This window comes from Pseudorca crassidens, chromosome 1 (genome assembly GCF_039906515.1).
Source record: "Pseudorca crassidens isolate mPseCra1 chromosome 1, mPseCra1.hap1, whole genome shotgun sequence".
NCBI lineage: Eukaryota > Metazoa > Chordata > Mammalia > Artiodactyla > Delphinidae > Pseudorca > Pseudorca crassidens.
The window spans coordinates 172947435-172966833 of NC_090296.1; the positions used below are offsets into that span (position 1 = coordinate 172947435).

Below are 19399 nucleotides of genomic sequence, written 5' to 3' on the forward strand. Positions count from 1 at the left end.
ACATGCCGCGGAGCAACTAAGTCCGTGCACTACAATTACTAAGCCTGCGCTCTAGAGCCAGCGTGCCACAACTACTGAAGCCCGCGCGCCTAGTGCCCATGCTCCGCAACAAGAGAAGCCACCGCAATGAGAAGCCCACGCACTGCAAGGCAGAGTAGCCCCTGGTCACCGCAACTAGAGAAAGCCCGCGCACAGCAATGAAGACCCAACGTGGCCAAAAATAAATTAATAAATAAATTTATTTTTAAAAAATGAAGAGATTGGGGACTTAACCCTGAGGCACTCCCCACATTTAAAGGTCGGGGTAATGAGGATGCTCAGAGGAACAGCTGGTGAGGTAAGAAAGAGCCAAGTGAGCTCAGGATCCAGGACGCCAAATGTAAGAAAGGATTTTGAGAAAGGACATGGGAAACTATGTCAAATGTGACTTATAAGGAAGGACTGGAAAGTTTAGTTAGATAAGGAATGAAAAGACCATTAAATCTGCTAATGAGAAGAGCATATTGACCTCGGATAGTTTCCATGAAACAGTTAAAATATTGAATTTAGAATGTTTGTAGTGGGTTGAGAAGAGAATGCAGTGTGATTTGTTCCGGAAATATGTGAGCGTTAGACACTAGGAGTATGGAGATGGAAAAAACTGTCCTTATTCTGGAAGAACTTATAATGATATAGGGAAGAAAGTTAATAATTATAATAGTGTATGACAACAGTTACTATAGCTGTATATATATGATGCCATAGATGCAAATAAAAGGAGAACTTACCCTGACTGGAGAGGACAGGAGATGATTCCCTGTAGTAATCCCTGAGTCTTGGAGGACCAGTTTAGACCATAGGTGTAAATGGGTGACATCATATGGGGGAAGGATGTTAAATGTTAAAAGGCCCTTAAGCAAATGAGCATGATGAGTTCTAGGTATCGTAACTAGTTCACTGTGGCTTGACGCTAGTTGTGTAGGAGAGAGGACTCAGACCCAGAGGAGGTAGTGATGAGAGATTATACTGAAGAAGTAAGAGTCGCATCATCAAGGGACCTTGTATGCCATGACAGTAAATCTTAGGAAAACTATTCCCTAAAAAGTGCTCATATACATAAAATTTCAGATTTGTGGACCCTTGCAGCCCAACTATGGATACCAAGTTAAAAATCCCCAAGTGAAGATGATGAATTGGTGGGAACTCTATCTGCAGTAGCCTAGATGAGTGTTTGAATCTGATGGCTGGCAATGAGATAGGAGGACTTGACACGCTAAGTGTGGGTTCCACTTTGAAGAACTCTCGCTGCAACTGGAGAGCAAGAAAGAATAATGGAGGCAATGCAAGCTTGTGGGGTAGAATCTTAAGAAGGGGTAAACTTGATATGGGGTGGGGGCGGTGGGGAATAAGCAAGTACAGGGAGAGGTTGAAGAGACAAGAGAGAAAAGATGATGAAACAAGTGACCAGCAAGGCAGAAAAGGGTGGAATCCAAATTAAGGGTAGAGAATCTAGCCTGGCTAAGAGCTAGGTAAGTTTGGGGGATGGGGTATGTTGTAAGCAGGAATTTGAGGGCTTTCCCACCAGGGTTCTATTTTTTGTGTGAGGTTGGAAATGGTGTCAGCTGAGAAAAGGGTGGTGGCAAAGGCAGCATGAGGAGAGTAATGAAGTTAGAAGAACCTTGGAGGGAGAGGATATAAGATCATCTACAAGAAGATGTGAAGTTTGACAAGATAGTGTCAGTTAATAGTGGGGCAAGACAACTGTTTAAGCATAACATCAGATCCAGAAATCGTAATGAAAAAGATTGATGTATATGACAATGTAAATATTATAACTTTTTCTAGACAAACTCAGTATACACTGATTTGAAAGACAAAAAACATACAGGATGGGCTTCCCTGGTGACGCAGTGGTTGAGAGTCCGCCTGCCCATGCAGGGTTCGTGCCCCAGTCCGGGAAGATCCCACATGCCGTGGAGCGGCCGGTCCCGTGAGCCATGGCCGCTGAGCATCTGGAGCCTGTGCTCCGCAACGGGAGAGGCCACAACAGTGAGAGGCCCACGTAGCACACACACACAAAAAAAAACATACAGGAAAATATCACCTTTTTTAAAAACATTGTTCACATACTATAGTTTCACCCATTTGAGGTGTATAATTCATTGTTGTCCTATAGATTCACAGACGTGTGCAACCATCACCAGGCAATTTTAGAACATTTTCTTCACCTCAGAATGAAAACCCATACCCTTTAGTTATTCATCCCCCTCCCCAACACTCCTTTCTTGCTTTACCCCAACCTCTAATCTACTGTATGTCTTTATGAATTTCCCTCTTCTGGACATTTCACATGAATAGAATCATGTGGCCAATTTTAGTGAGCCATCCTTTGCCCATTTTTAAAATTGGGTTATTTATATTTTTTAAGATATAAGAACTCTTTATTCTGGATACACGTCCCTTACCAGATACATTGTTTGCAGGTAGATATGTTCTCCTATTCTGTGGGTTGTCTTTTTTTTTTTAATTGAAGTATAGTTGATTTACAAGTTGTGTTAGTTTCTGGTGTACAGCAAAGTGATTCAGTTATACATATATATTCTTTTTCAGATTCTTTTCCATTATTGTTTATTGCAAAATATTGAATGTAGAGCCATGTTCTGCTCCTCCTTCAGCGGCAGCCATGGCGGTAGCTCGGGCATTGTGGCGAGGGGGACGGTGCCGAGGGGGACGGTGCCGGACAGACCCTCCCTAGAGGTCTCCCTCCTCTGCCTCCTCCTGTCACCGCTCTGCTGCTCCATTATTTCTTCAAATATTTTTTTCTGCTCCTTTCTCTCCTTTCCTTCTGGTACTCTCACTGCATGTATATTGGAGCGAAATCTGGTAGATAAAACAACATTTTAATAAGGTGTATATTTAAACCAAGCAATTATAGGGATTTATCTTAAGAAAGCAGTTGCATAGCATATGTAGATGTATGTACAAGGTAGTATATCACAACACATTTTTATAATAAGTTTAGAAAAAACGAGAAAATTAAATACATTATACTTTTATACAATGAAATATCATTAGCTATAATAGTTTTTAAAATCTCTTTTCATAATTCAGATGGAGTTTATTTGGTATATTGTATACAGTATATTTGGTTTTTAGTTTCTTTTTTGTTGTTGTTTTTGGTACATTTCCTCTGTGTATCTGTGCAGGTTTTCTCTAGGGCAGCAGTTCTATAAGTTTGACATCACTGATAATCTAGCTTAACAGAGGAGGGCTGGATTCTTATATCGCCTTGTATATAATGTGTTGCAATGTATAAAGTTGAAGTATATAGAGAATGAAGTATATTAGTAGATAAAGAAAATCTACCCTGACATAGATTTTCAGTTCAGTAAGGCATGGGTACTTTAATAGGCTTTTCAGGTAATTGAGGATATTCTTTGATAATATACCAGAGCTTGACAAGTGGTAGTTTCTTAACAGGTGGCTGGAATTTAGAATCTGAAACCATAGCAATGAATTTTTCATTCTCTGTTACATTAAAATCCATTGGTCTGTTAAAACTTTGAATAGATCTATTTTACCCATCCTTGATTTTGTGACATTATGCATTTGTCATTTGGAAAATATTGGCACAGGGAGTTAAGCAAATCTTCTAAAGGTTGATACATACTGTTACATGCTATCAGAAAATCACAATTATTAATAGTACCACCAATCTCATGTGAAAGCTTTTAAGTATTGGGAGGATGCCATGCTCATAGTGATGGGTACAGTTTTCAAAAAATTCTGATTTTCATTTGAAAGCTCAAATTTTTATCATTGGCAGCAGCAATACTTCATTATAGATAAATGTCCGCAAAATACTCAAGTCCAAATGACAGTTTATCTGTTAGTCATTCTCTCAAGTAAAAATATTGTTCTCTGCAAAGCTAATTTGGTTCACAACCTGATTGATCACACAATTGCTTTTCCTCAAGACAACCTTATTACACTGGCCATTTTCCCTTATTCAGAAGGGATATTCTCCTGGAATTTGTATCGTTACACTTGATTCATTTATATTTAATATCTAATTCTTATTCTTTGTCTCTGACTGCTTTTAAGAGTAGAGAAACAAGGATATGACCCAGTGTACAAGTGGAAGGCTTGGCCTTAAATAATAGAGCTTATCCACTATAACAAGAGAGAAGAAAAGGTCTATGGTTGGTAGACTGGACAGTGTAAATATGTAGGATATAATATAATAAGGTGCAGAGTCAAAGCTGTTAGTGAGGTGGGGGTGGGGAAGGAGTATTGGAAGAGTAAAGAGAGAAAGGTTTGAAATAGTTATTTCAGAGGGTAGGCGAGGAAGTGACAAGGGAAATCTAATAGCGTTGCTGAGCAGAACTGAGGATCACTTGAAATTTGTGGTCAGGAATTCATAGTGAAACTAGGCAGCGTGTGTGTGTGTGTGTGTATACACGTACATGTGTACACACATTTGCGTGTAAATAAATTTTTTTGAACATAATGTGTGTGATGACTACTACAGGATATGGCAGGGGCAAGATAATTAGGGAGAAAAGAGTGGAGACGTCTGGAATCCACTGGGGTGTAAGCTTTCTGTGCAGCTGCCTCTTATGTGGCAGGCCTCTGGCTCCTTTTTCCTCTTCCGTCCCTCTCTTTTTGATTTTATTTGTTTTTTAAAAATTTTATTTATTTATTATTTTTTTTCATTTAATTAATTAATTAGCACAGGGTCTTTGTTGCGGCAGGTGGGCTCCTTAGTTGTGGCATTCATGTGGGATCTAGTTCCCTGACCAGGAATCTAACCCAGGCCCCCTGCATTGGGAGCGTGGAGTCTTAACCCCTGCGCCACCGTCCCTCTCTTTTTGTTCTGGGTAGTAATAGGCCAGGGTCTTGTCCTCAGGCAGCCCTGGGCCCCACCACGCAGCCCATAGCTCAGAAGGCGGCTTGCTTTTCTGGCCCAGTTTTCCTGACACTGTGTTTGTTCTAGCCCCAGCTTTGACTCAGCTAATTATTTTCTCTGGGAATGTACACTCTTTGAGACTGTGACCCACAGCCAAATAAAACATTAGCGTTTAAAGAGTTTAGGCTTTACAGTCAGGCTCCTTGGGTTCAAACTCTTGCTCTTGAGGACTTAATCTCTTTTAAGTCTCACTTCATAGTGTCTAGCTCATTATTAGTATCTATCTCATAAGGCTGTGATTAATCTCTTTAAATCTCACTTCATATAGTATCTGTCTCATAAGGTTGTGAAAATTATGGTAGGTAATTCAAGTAAAACATTAGAATAGTACCTAGACACAGCAAATACTCCAGAAATCTTGTGTCATTATTTTCGTTTTCTGCAGGAAGCACTAGAGCTATAACTTACTTACCCTCTATCAAGGAATATTTAGCAATTACCTCTGTTGTCAGTTTTTGTAGAGGTGGTACAGTATAGTTGGTAACAGCACAATGCTAGATCTTTGACTTTTGTTTTCCTAGTGAAACTGATGAATTTGTAGAATGGACATCCAGGGTTAAAGGTATATTCTTAAGCCAAGCTAGCTGTTCTGTTAACTTAGAGCTGAGGATTCCTGTTGCCTTTAAGGGAATTTAACTTTTTGGATGGACTATTTTTCAGAACATTTAAAAAACTAAATTAGGGCATATAAACACAAATTGAGCCAATCCTTGATAATCCCGGATTGTCATTATTATTACTATTTATATTACTAGTTGCTGAAAATAAAAGGATGCCCCCACCTAGCTCCTAAGGCTGTTTCCTCCCACATTGAAATGACTGTACTTTTTAACAGTTTTATTGAGATATAATTTACATGTCATAACATTCACCCATTGTAAGTGTGCAGTTCAGTGATTATTAGTAAATTTATAGACACAGTTCACTGTTAGAACATTCATCATCCCAAATACTCCCTCAAGTTTGTTTGCAGTTTGTCCTTGCTCCTACCCCCAGACCTAGGCAGCCACTAATCTGCTTTCCATGTCTATGAATGTCTATTTCTGGACATCTCTTATAAATAGAATTATACAATATATAATCTTTTGCATTTGCATGTTTTGCAGTTTGTCCATATTATGACATGTATCAGTATTTCATTCCATTTTACTGCTAAATAGTATTCCATTATATGAAATGAATATTCCACATTTTGTTACTCCATTTACCAGTTGCTGGAGATTTGAATTGTTTCCAGTTTTCGCTATTATGGATAATGCTGCTGTGACCATTTACATACAAGTCTTTGTGTGGACATATGTTTTCATTTCTCTTGGGTAGATTCCTAGAACTGGAATTGCTGAGTCATGTGGTAAGCTTATGTTTAACCTTTTAAGGAATTGCCAAACTGTTTTCCAAAGGCTACTAGATTTTTAACGAAGTAGCTTTTAGATATTTTTCTCTTCCCTCACTATTACTTGCTGCTGGCATTATCCCCTGTACCCTGTCTCCTGAATCTGATGCTGTGGGCAAGGCAACCTGATAAGTATATTAGAAATTCGTAACGTAAAGGCATTGAATGATAGTCTTGAGTATTAGTGTAGGATGTTGTGATGTCTGGAATGTGTGTGCATGCTGGTTTCTAGATGCTCAGCTGTGTTCTGGACTAGAGATGTTCCAAGATGTATCTGTTACTTGGGACTCTCAGATACAGGTGAGAAAACCCCAGTGTGGTAGAGGAGATAGTCTACATGATTATCAGCTCCACCAGGCTCTTTCCGAAGTGGAGAGGAGACAATCCCTTAAGATGCTAAGCAGTCAAAGCAGTAGGAGATGTCTGCTTCCTCAGATATTAAACCCAGATAAGTGAATTTTGTCATTGTTTGTCTAATTTGCAAAGCACTTGAGACACTGAGTAGTTCAGCACCTTAAATACCAACAAATGTTATCTATAAAGAATAGTTTACACCATTCATTCTATAAGATTGATGCATTCATGGTACCTTTGGCATTTACAGATTACATTTTTAATTTAGCTATCTGTGAGTTACGTATAGTTGTTTGTAATCAGGCTGAGAAATGTGTTTGAGTTGCACCCAACAGCTGCATATCAGTAATACTGTGTTCTTGTTTTCACATAGGAAGTAATTTTTCTTAACAGATCTGGAGGCATCCAAAAACTTTTCAGTTATACTTTGTCATATTTCAAATGCCCCTATGCCTCAAGTCTTCTTTTTTGCTAATTTCAGTGACCTACTCTGCTATACTCCTATCATTAGCCCTTCTATTTAGCTTGCTTTTTAAAAAACATTACTTTGCTAACTCATTTTGGTTATTTTCATTGTAAAACCTTAAATACCTATCTTATTATAAGCCAGTATCTTTATATTTTTGTGGTTTATTTTCCTTTTTAATTAGAATAGTCACTTATATTGTCTGGTACACTTTATGAAAATGTTGCCATTTATAAATCTGCCATTATAAATCCAATTCAGCTCTTAATTACCTGCCATGATAGAGGAGGACAGTGACACAAGTCATAATCTCTGAAAATACAATTCGGTTTAAGAATGAAATAACAGGATGATTTTCTTTTGAACATCAACTTTGCCATTTTAATTACGCTTTGTTTAGACTAAATTTAGTTTAGTGTAAAAATAATAGTTTGAAAACACACCAAGTGATACAAAAGGAAATGTGTTAGAGGCCAAGGAATAATCACAATGGGGTTAGTAGGAAACACAATTAATATACCAAGCTAGTTCCTTTAGGTATTAGTTTATTTTATGCTTTAAATGTTGTAATTATTTGGATATATGAAAAAAAGGATTGGACAAAAATTCTTGAAAAGATGAAGAACTGTCACTTCTTATTTCAGCCTTTGAGCTCCCTTTTAAATGGACTGTACTGGGTATCTTCTAGAAAGGCCATTTTTAATGTTTTATGAAATCAAAAATTTTTCCCACAAGGATTTAAAATAGCTGTATTACATTTTGAGTCTGACCCCTGTGAAAAAATGATTATATATCTTTCCAAGATTTTTGAAAGCCGGCACTGACTCACATGCTTTCAGGGCACAATTTGTTTTTTGGGTTCCTGTTTTACATGAGTTTTCAAAATAAATAGGTACTTGTTACTGAAATAGGAAAAAATAGCATTACTGTAAAGCTGATTACAACTGGTGCTGGAAAGAATCTTGCCATCCAATTGGAAATATTTTTCCAGTTTGTTGACCTGTTTAAAATTCCGAACAGCTAATTCTTTCCAGCTTTCAAACATCAAATTCATTCTGAGGTCAGTATGGACAATTCTAGGGAATAAAGAAATGAATAGCTTTGGTTTTGTGTTCTCCTTAATACTTGTCTTATATCCAAAAGGAAGTGTTTATTGACTGTTTTAAGTGCCACTATGATTACTACTTTGTAATGAATATTTGTATTACATTAAAGATAATCTGGGAAATCATAATTGTTGCTTCTCAACCCAGTCCCTACTGGGGCTCTTTTTAACTGTGTAGTATATGATAGCACTTACCTAGAGGAGTGTTTTTAAAAAGTGTGCTCTGTGGACTCATAAGTTATGAAGGTCCTGTTTTCCCTGTAATCTTTTGGCATTTGCTTATAATATTATTGATATTATCTATGTATACTATAATACCATATCCATGTATTCTTTTTTTTTTTTTTATTTGTTTATTTTTATTTTTGGCTGCGTTGGGTCTTCGTTGCTGTGTGCGGGCTCTTCTCTAGTTGCAGTGGGCGGGGGCTACTCTTCGTTGTAGTGCGCGGGCTTCTCATTGCGGTGGCTTCTCGTTGCGGAGCACGGGCTCTAGGCACGCAGGCTTCAGTAGTTGTGGCACGCGGGCTCTAGAGCGCAGGCTCAGTAGTTGTGGCACACAGGCTTAGTTGCTCCGCGGCATGTGGTATCTTCCCGGACCAGGGCTCGAATCCGTGTCCCCTGCATTGGCAGGCGGATTCTCAGCTACTGCGCCACCAGGGAAGCCCCCCATGTATTCTTTAGTCATGTGAATTATAATTTATTGCTGATGTCTTAGTGTTTTATCAAAAATCATGCTATTTTCTTCATTGTTGCTTGACTTTTCTGCAATGGCAAGAAATCATCAGTTCCTTAGGTTATTCTGCTCCACTAAAGAGGCCCTCAAAAATTTTTTTGAGCTCCAAATAATTATTTAGGAAATGTTTGCTTTAAATATCTTAAGATCTGGGGGCTTCCCTGGTGGTGCAGGGGTTGAGAGTCCGTCTGCCGATGCAGGGGACACGGGTTCGTGCCCTGGTCTGGGAAGATCCCACATGCCGCGGAGCGGCTGGGCCCGTGAGCCATGGCTGCTGAGCCTGCATGTCCGGAGCCTGTGCTCCGCAACGGGAGAGGCCACAACAGTGAGAGGCCCACGTACCGCAAAAAAAAAAAAAAAAACTTAAGATCTTTGTGCAACTGTTTCTAATTATTATTAGTGTCATCCTATTTCGCTATGTCAGGAACCTTAATAGTAACTGAACAGGCCTAGGGAGGAAAAGAATTCTCCATCCAGTTATGCCATTGAGCCCTCTCTCTGGTCTGCTTTTCCTCTCTAACCTTGCTGCTGCCCCTCTGCCCCTTACCATCTGTTGTAAGCAATATTGGAACTGCCTCTTAACTTGTCTTCCTGACCAGTGTGGCCTTCTTCCAATCCAGCCTTCTTCTTTCTTAGAACTCAATTGCTGACAGTTGCCGTACATATTCAAGATCAAGTCCATACTCTTTAAGGATTGTATGTGAGGCCTTTTATCATGATCTAGCCCTTTTTTATTTCTTTTGATACTCAAACATAAGGAACTACTTGCAGTTTCCTGAATATAATTCAGTTCACTCCCCCTTAACATGTACTATTCCCTTTCCCCACAGAGCCTTCCTGGCTCTTGTATGCTTTGCTAATTGTTATTTCTCTTTGATTCAGCTTTAGTATTACTTAAGTATTAATTCTTCTGTGAAGCCATTTTGCTATCCTCTTTCTCCTTGTAGCCATTTTCACTTGTGTTCCTTGTCAAATAAACTTCTGCTTTATATTTAGCTTAGAAAACTATAAAAGTTTTTGTGTTTGATTTAAGCTTCTAAATATTTGTAGAAATAATGGCCATCTGTGGTTTTCTGTAACTTATAGACCCCTTATGAGGGTCAAGGGTGAGAGACAGAATATACAAGTGGACAATGGCCTGACAATGCAGGAAGCTAAGTGCAGTAATTTCTGTAATAATCAGCCCCAGATGGCCAGGACTTGATCAGTAGCTGCCAGCTTCCCTAATTTTTGTCCTTGCTTCCAACTTAAAACCAACTAGAGCAAATCAAATCTGCACCCAGTAAATCACATAGGATACCCTAGTCCTAGTTAGCCTGCCTACAGCTTCCCCCTGCCAGTCAGGGTACACCAGAAGCCTTCCCTTTTTTCCACTGTAAAGCTTTCTCATTGCTCAGCCTGCCTTTGAGTCTGCCTAAACGCAAGTGATGGTGGCCATCTCCCTTGCCGTAGCAAGCTCTGAATAAATAGCCTTTGCTTTTCTCATAAGTATAGTTTATAAAATTTATTTCATGTGCTAGCTATGTTTCGTGATTTTCTACATGTTTTATAAACATAGAGGTTTATATTTTATAAAGGTGAAGACAGAGGTTTATATTTTATAAAGGTGAAGACAGATTTTTGTCATTTTGTTTTATAAACATAGAGGTTTATATTTTATAAAGGTGAAGACAGATTTTTGTCATAAGGATTATTTTGTTTCTTTACATTGAATGACAAGATGACACAGAATAAAAATGTATCACTTAGTAGTAAAGGAAAAAATCCTAGTCAAATTTTAATCTTACTTGAGACCTTTGTCTCCTATATAGTTATTCAAAGCTTTTTATTTGGTTTATTAAATCATAATTTTTTAAAAAAAATCAGTACATGGAAGAGATTTAAACATGAAATACAAAATAAATGCATTTAGGTTTTATTATGTTAAGAGTATTCTTTTATTCTTATTTTTAAAATATTAAGCATGAATGCTGAATTTTATCAAGTAATTTTTGCATCATTTACTGGTTTTTATTTAACCTATTAGTGCAGTATATTGTATAAATATATTTCATATTATTGAGCCATGTGTATGTTCCTAGAATAAACTCTGCTTGTTTTGAATTATTTTCTTTAAATACTCTTAATCTGTTCACTAATTTTATAAAGCTCCTTTCATTTTTGTAAAGTTTCTGAAAATGACCAGAACCTATACCCTGATTTTTTACTTTTTGTGGTTTCTTTTTTACATACCCTTCCTCTTATTTCTACAATTGAATGACTAATAAGGCTACTTTGAACAGTTTTGAAACTATGAAAAAGATAGCTTTTTATCTGTCTAGTGCTTTATTTTACTGAAGTTACTCTCAGTGTATTTATTGTTTGAATTTTCTGTTAACAGATATTCCCTTCAGAGAGGTAGCTCCTTCACATTTTTAACACCTGGCCCCCATTGGGACTTCACTTTGGTGAGTAGACACCTAGGTTTTTTATTTCAAGACATTAGTTAATTCCTGGGTTGTGTTTCAGTCTGGTGTACAGCTCAGTTGTCTATACCTCTGAAAACCTTGAAGTACAGAGTTTCTATCACCATCTTTGGCAGCCTAATTTAATTCTTTTCTGCTAACAAACTGAAAGAAATTTTTATTTCAATTAAATATAAAATATATTTTGAAAAGTATCAGATCTATTCATCTTTATGCAATTCTTTCTCTCATCCCTACCCGTGTTAAACTTAAGAGACTATATTAATGAAACGTGAGGCTATTTTTATGCACACACTCTAACAGCTTTTTTCTTGGTTGAAAAATATAAAAATGCTTGTAGATAATATATATAATGAATGAATCTTTTATTAGTCATCTTAGTATAGAGGGACTCCATTATTTTTAGAATGAGACTTTACAGAGGCATCTAATCTTGTGCAAAGTGACACCAGAAAATTGGGGGATTTTATAATTAAATACTCATTACTTCACAATACTCATATAAATAAAATATTTACAAATAGAACATGATTCTTATCTCTTCTTATTTGGGGGAAATAGCAAAAACGATTCTGCCTCTAGTTTGCCAAACTTTACGTATGTGCATGTATTGAGGATGTGCCATTTCATTTGTATTCTGTTCTGCTGTATTTAATTTGTTTTTCTGTTGGGGACTCCTGTTCGAGATTTCTGTGAATAATAGCATTTACATACATTAAGTGGTCAGTAAAGCATTCATGGTAAGAGTCTCCTGATTTTAATGCAGTTCCACATTTTCCTTTCAAACTTTTTTCATCTTGGTCCCTTGCCCTTACTAGTTGAAGAACCTAAACTTAAACAGAAAAACTAGTAGAGAAGTGCCTCCAAATTTGATTTTGCAAGACTATCAGCAAAAATATTTTGAGCATTACCCCTGATATATTTATTTATAATTTTTAGGTATGTAGCAACTTTATTAGCTAATATTTCAAAGCTCAGTACTCACTTAGGGTGAGATTAATGATAGTGGACATAAATGTATATTTCAAATAGTCGGGATAATTTCAGTTTGGGGCTGGCTTCTAAAATGGATTTGATAAGATGGCCATTATCTTTAACTCACATTTTTAAATGTGGTTGATGATGAGCTCATCATCTGTGTATTAAATTTTAGTAAAGCTTATTTTTTAAGGATTAAGAAATACATAAAAATGAAGTTCTAACATTTTCCTCCTGTATTCCAGGAAAGTTACCTTGCATATCGTCTGGGACAGATGCATCTCACTTGGGAAAACACTTGTGTAGAGGTCTCTGTGACAAAAGAAATATCTAACGGTTCATGTATTAAAACTTTTGGAATGTGATTGATTAAGGAGTACTAAGAGGGAGATTTATAACTTTTTAAATACATAGTTTAAGAAGGGAAAAGAACAAAAATTAAGCACTCAAGAGGTGAGAAAAAGAACAATAGAGTAAATCAAAGAAAAGAGGAGAAGTAAGAGTGGAAAAAATAAAATCAACACCCAATCATGATAAAATTCTTGGCAAACCAGGGATAGAATAGAACTTCCTTAGCCTGAGACCTACCACAAACAACATACATAATGATAAAATGATAGTGACAGTCCCTTTAAATTTAGAAAACATGCTGTCATCATATTTATTCAGCATTGTACTAGCGCTCTTAGCCAACACAGTAGGACAGGAAAACAAGTGGTACACAAATTAGAAAGGAAGAGACAGTCTGATTTCATTACTTAGAGACAATATGATTGTCTACATAGAATATCCAAGAGAATATTAATAGCAACTATTAGGACTAATAAGAGTTTGAGCAAGGCCATAAAAGTTATAAAAAGAAATCAATAGCACGTATGTATGTTAGTAACAAACAAATGTAATTTTTTAAAATTTATTTATTTATTTTTGGCTGTGTTGGGTCTTCGTTTCTGTGCGAGGGCTTTCTCTAGTTGCGGCAAGCGGGGGCCACTCTTCATAGCGGTGTGTGGGCCTCTTACTATCGCAGCCTCTCTTGTTGCGGAGCACAGGCTCCAGACGCGCAGGCTCAATAGTTGTGGCTCACGGGCCTAGTTGCTCCGCGGCATGTGGGATCTTCCCATACCAGGGCTCAAACCCATGTCCCCTGCATTGGCAGGCAGATTCTCAACCACTGCACCACCAGGGAAGCCCAACAAATGTAATTTTTAAAGATGCTTTTATTGAAATAAAAAAATTTTAAACTAGGAATAAATCTATGAAAAGATGGGTGAGACTTTTATGGGAAAAACTGGAAAGCATTAGTAAAGAACATAGGACACCTAATGAAATGGACAGATATACCATTTCATACAAGGAAAGGCTCAATAGCATAAAAATGTCCATTCTTCCCAAATTAATTCATAAAGGCAATGCTGTTCTGATAGAAATCTCATTAGAATGTAATAGATCCCAATTCATGCAGAGAAATAGAAGGCCCAGGACCGGGAAAGTAGTGTACCCATCAGGGAGCATTATGACTGAGCGTATAAGCTATTAAGACTCACTCCAAAGGTACAGAAATTACACAGCATTATATGGGTGCAAGTGTAGATAAATAGACCGTTGGAGTGAAATAGAGAACCCAGAAACCGACTTATGAGAACTTATTGTATCATAGGCGTTATGAAAGAATGGTGCTCTCAGCAAATGATGTTAGGGGTGGGGACAGTTGGCCAAATTACCTTATACCACATACATACAAAAATAAATTCTAGATGGGTTGAATATACAAATATGAAAAATGAAACTTTAAAATAGTTAAAAGAAAATACAGTAGAATGTTTTACAATCTGTTAAATTTCTTTATACATATGCCCACACATGTGTAGATTTTATATAAGTACATAAGTATGATCCTGTACATGCTTTTTTTCCCTCAGTACAATCTTCTTTTTGCTTGGCAGTTTCCTCCCCCTTTCCTCTCTTCTCCCCATGTAAGTCCTTCCATTCCCCCAGTTCCACACTAACCCATGTCACCAACACTGTATGTATCCCTCTATATTTTGCTCATATAATTATTCACAAATACACAGCCTCACAGATAAGATACACATAAGCAGGATTTTTGTTTAGTTTGCTTTTCAAAATTAGGATCATATTATTCATACTTTGCTGCATCTTCTGGATATAACCTTAGAATCAATAGAGATTTCTTGAGTTCTGTCACCTCATTTTTTAGTTTTTCCCAGTTCTGATTTATATTGTTCTTTCATGTCTTGTATCATTTTCTTAATGTCTTTTTAGCTAAGTTCGAAATAGTATTTTATAGGTTTGCTCTGCATCTGTGAGCATTTCCTTTTGAGGTGACTTCATTCCCTGTAGGGATGTTATTCTGCCCCTTATTCTCTCTCTTTTTTCTTACAGTTATTTTGTGTAGAATTTGACTTGGGGAATTTTCTGTTCATTTTAATATGAATTTAGTTTTCCTGAACTTTTACAAAGAGGCTTGGTGCAGATAGCTTTTCTAACTTCATAGAGTTCCCTCTTTTGTTGTTTTCATGGGGCTTGCTTCTGAGACTTCCAGGCTCCATATATTTCCCCCACTTCTATCTGGACTTTATCTTTCCTTTTCTCAGTTGCCCCCATCCTGCTCTATGTTGATTCTGCTCTCGACAGTTTCTCCTCAGGGTGGGGCCAGGTCCTGGAAGGGAGCCCTGGCTTGTCAGTTTTGAGAGTTCACAAGAGCTAGGCTGTATCACAAGTAACGTGAAAAGTTATTTTGAGGTTTAAGGGAAGAAACGTTACTTAAGGATTCTTTTTCAGTATTGATTAAGGACCAGAACTTAAAGCTATATACACAGTTTTGTCACTACTGGCACCAGTAGGGCTGAATGAAGGTGATGAATGATAACTGGAAGGTACTCCCGGTACATGCATGTTCATTTTCCACCTGATAAATCCTGCTTCAGGCAACAAATCTTAATTACTTGGGCCATGAGAAAAGGATATTTTTTTCCTAGTGAAATCAACCCCCCCATAGGATAAATAATATGTGTTCCTTTTTTAAGAAATTTGTTATCTTTATATATAAAACATATTTTACTTTTTCTCTAACAAGTATAGACTTGACTTACATAAGAGTTCTGTTCTGAAAAACTTTAGATAAGTAAGTTTTTTAATAGGGTGGAATCACTTCACAGCAAGGGATGATTTAGTCAGAGGGGACTTTTTAGAAAGTATATAGTATGTGCTGGCGATAATTTATGGGCATCCCTCACAAAAATAATTTTCTTATGAATACAGCCTAAGACTTCACTTTTTAAAACTGATTTTTCTAGTTGTATGTGGTCTTTGTTTAATGGACTAACATGCATGCCTTCTATATAAGAATAAAATTTTTTCTTTTTTATAGAAAAGAAAACGAAGAGCAAAAGATGATGATGTCATAAGCCTTAGCAGCCTTGATCTGAAGGTAAGCCTTACTGCTCTGGCAAGGAAAAGCATTTAAGAGTATGCAGATAGCATTTTATTTCTGTGCTGTAAAAATAATGAATGCTGGGGTTTTTGCATTTTGCATTTTTTAAGTGCAAAACTGAATAATATTGGCTGTCACAGATCTCCTCCTTTTTCTGTTCTACTTCTTGGTTAAGAACAAGTAGAAAACCTCCCTCAGAATAATAGTGAACACAAACTCACATGCCTAAGGAGACCAGGCCTGTAGTCTATGCAGAGAAAGGAGTAGGTGGGGGACTGTGGTGAACTAGAAGGGCACCATGCCTCTCCTCAAGAGAGGTAGCTGCTCCTTTGCTCTAGCCCCCAAACCTAAAAAGCTATGCAAGCCAAACAACTTGTCTACAAACCAGATGTAGCCCAGGGGTGTCCAATGTGTGATCTATGATAAACTAAAACCCAGTGCAAACTTAAAAATAATTATTTTTAATAATTGTAATAATTATTTTTAATTATTTAATTATGTAAATAATTATATTTAATAATGTATTGTAAATCAGTTATACTCAAATAAAAATTTTTAAAAAGAATAAGAAAAATGTAATAATATTTTTAAAAACTGCCCCCCCCCCAATAATCCTCTTCTGTAAAATTGTAGTTAAGTCCAAAACTCTGGCATCTTTGAAATTACTTATTTCATTTTTGTCAGTTGGCAAGTTTTACAGAACCATCTTGGTTTTAAGGAACCTTTTTAAAAAGATTGTTATGGAAAAGTTATACATTTTTAAAGTAAGATTTTAAAAAAATGTTTGACATCACGTTTAACGATGGCAGCTGCTGCTTTTTATTTTCTTTTTTAAAGGGTTGGAAAAAAAATTTTTTTTAAGATTTAATTTTTTATTTATTTTTGGCTGTGTTGGGTTTTCGTTGCTGCACACAGGCTTTCTCTAGTTGCGGTGAGCAGGGGGCTACTCTTCATTGTGGTGCACAGGCTTCTCCTTGCGGTGGCTTCTCTTGTTGCGGAGCACAGGTTCTAGGCGCACAGGCTTCAGTAGTCATGGCACGCAGGCTCAGTAGTTGTGGCGCACAGGCTTAGTTGCTCCATGGCATGTGGGATCTTCCCATACCGCGGATCGAACCTGGGTCCCCTGCATTGGCAGGCAGATTCTTATCCACTGCACCACCAGGGAAGTCCCTGCTTCTTTTTAAAGACAAGGTATTTTCTAAAAATTAAATTTTTATAGGTCTGCCCATCAACATTTTAGCAAATCTGGCAATCCAGATTTTGTGGGTATGTGTACATGTCTTTATAGAAGAATTATGTGTTTTAAGTGTTAGGCTGTTTGCAAAACAGTTTTAGTTACATTTTTTAAATCTTGTTTTCAAAGAAAGAAAAAGGTGTGAATGGCAACCCTGAGTATTTTTAGGTATGCTTCAAATGAAATCATATGCAGAAATAAGAGTTTGCCACAATAAAATCCATGGTCAGATCTACTTAAAGACAATCCTCCTTTTTTTCACCCCAGCTTCAGCAATAATTAATATACCATCAGATCAGTCTCATATCATCTATCCACTCACCTACCTTCCCCTGGATTATTTTGAAGCAAATCCTAGACATTGTATTATTTCATCTGTATCATCAGATTCAGTGTTCTCACTTTCCTTGATTGTCTTAAACATGTTTTGTTTTGTTTTTGTTCATTTTATCTGTTTGAATTGTAATTCATGTAAGGTCCATACAGGGGGATTGATTATATCTCTTTAGTATCTTTTGATATATAGGTTTCCTCTCTAGCTCTTTGTTTTCTTGCAAATTTTTGTTGTTGTTGAGGGAACCATGTCTTTTTTCCTGGGGAGCTTTCCACAGCCTGAAAAGTTGTGACTGCATCCCCATGGTATCATTTCCTGTGTTCCTCTTTTCTCTGTATTTCTGATAAATTGGTAGTTAGATCTAGAGAGTGTTTGGGGCTATTATGTACTTCCCTCAGAAGGTATGTAATGTCTTTTTGTGATGTTCCCAACATTAATTATCATTGCCTAGATCCATTTATTCATTGGAGGTTGCAAAGGGGTTATATTGTGCCTTTATCAGTCCTTTGTTTATTAACTGGAATACTGGAATACTAAAGAGAAAATTCCCCTCATCAGCCTTGGTTACTCAAAGGTACTGATTTATAATAAAGGTAGGACAAGTGTTTGATTCCTTTCCTTTATCAGTTTTCAAAAATAATGAGTTATTCATTAAAATGCTCTAAAAGTAACTAATGATTTTTCTTTTTAATATTATTATGAACTTATGGATATGAACACATTTTTTGTGTTTTGATCCATTTTAGTTATTACTCTTACTATGCTCAAATTTTCCCATCTTCGGTCTCTGAGTGCTGCCTCAGGAGGGCTCCTATGTCCTTTTCCCCCAGCTTTATTAAGATATAATTGACATATAACATTGTATAAATTTAAGGTGTACAATGTTTTGATTACCTATGTCCTTTTGACATGACCCTCACCTTATATCTAGAGGCTAAATGGCCTCCTTTTCTTCCTGGATGACAGGTTATTCCAAGCCAACTTGTACATTTCTTTTTTTCCTGCTCCATACCTGGAATCGGTCATTTCTAAAAGCCCTGATTTTAGAGGCTAAAATCTGGGCATTTTGAACACTTGTTGCTACCAGTTGATCATTGTTTTTAGGCCTTTTTAATGGACAGAGCTAAAAATATATATATACTTTTTAAGATAAAATAAATTATGAGTTTATACTGATATTTTAAATTCAGTGCTAATGGATCTTTTACTTAATCTCATTAATCTTACTGTCTAGATCTCTTTCACCTGCACCGAAAATCTGGTTTCTGTGGGACACTGACATAATTACTCACTTGATTTACCCTTGGTTCAAAGACAAATCTACATTATTACAAATTACTACCACATTACTACAAATGATAAAATTACTGAAAAAATTTTATGTTTCACATTTTTTGTTTTTTATATATAGGTTATAGTGAGGATATATAAATTTTATGTTTTAAAATTATTGAACTAGTTCTCTTCTATGTGTAGTTATGCCAACTCACTTTATTTGCAATTTTTAAGAATACTGCTTTTTAAATTTAATTTTTCTTATAACCATGTAACAAAATTGTGTAGAATTTCAAAGTCAGTTCTACAAGATTCTTGTTTCTATCCCTGGCTCTTCTACCCTACTTCTTTCTTCTATACAAAATGTTTTTTTTTTCCTTTTATTAATTTCATGGTTTATCCTTCCACTTTTTAAAATTATAAGTAATTGCATATGTTGTATATCTCACTTTCTTGGATAAACAATAGCATGTTATCTTTCCTTATGTGTTCTGTTTTATTCTCTCCTTTTTGTTTTACTTGTATGTTTTAGCTTTGTTATATCTTTCAGCGTTTAGGAAGATTCATGTATTTGTTCTATTGGTTATCTTTCTATGATGCCTTCACTTCTCTCTTTTTGTCTATTGTAGATTTGTTCATTCCTGTGAGCATTGTTTTAAT

The 19399-nt window shown here is 36.5% G+C and overlaps 1 protein-coding gene across 1 annotated transcript in view; it reads left to right on the top strand.

The window, feature by feature from the left end:
- Positions 1-19399, top strand: part of NET1 (neuroepithelial cell transforming 1) — a 53364-nt gene that overhangs the window by 3152 nt on the left and 30813 nt on the right. Inside the window, exons 2-3 of the mRNA XM_067700221.1 lie at positions 11380-11446; positions 15834-15893. Of these exons, the coding sequence (XP_067556322.1) occupies positions 11380-11446; positions 15834-15893 (127 nt within the window). The remainder of the gene's footprint in view (positions 1-11379; positions 11447-15833; positions 15894-19399) is intronic.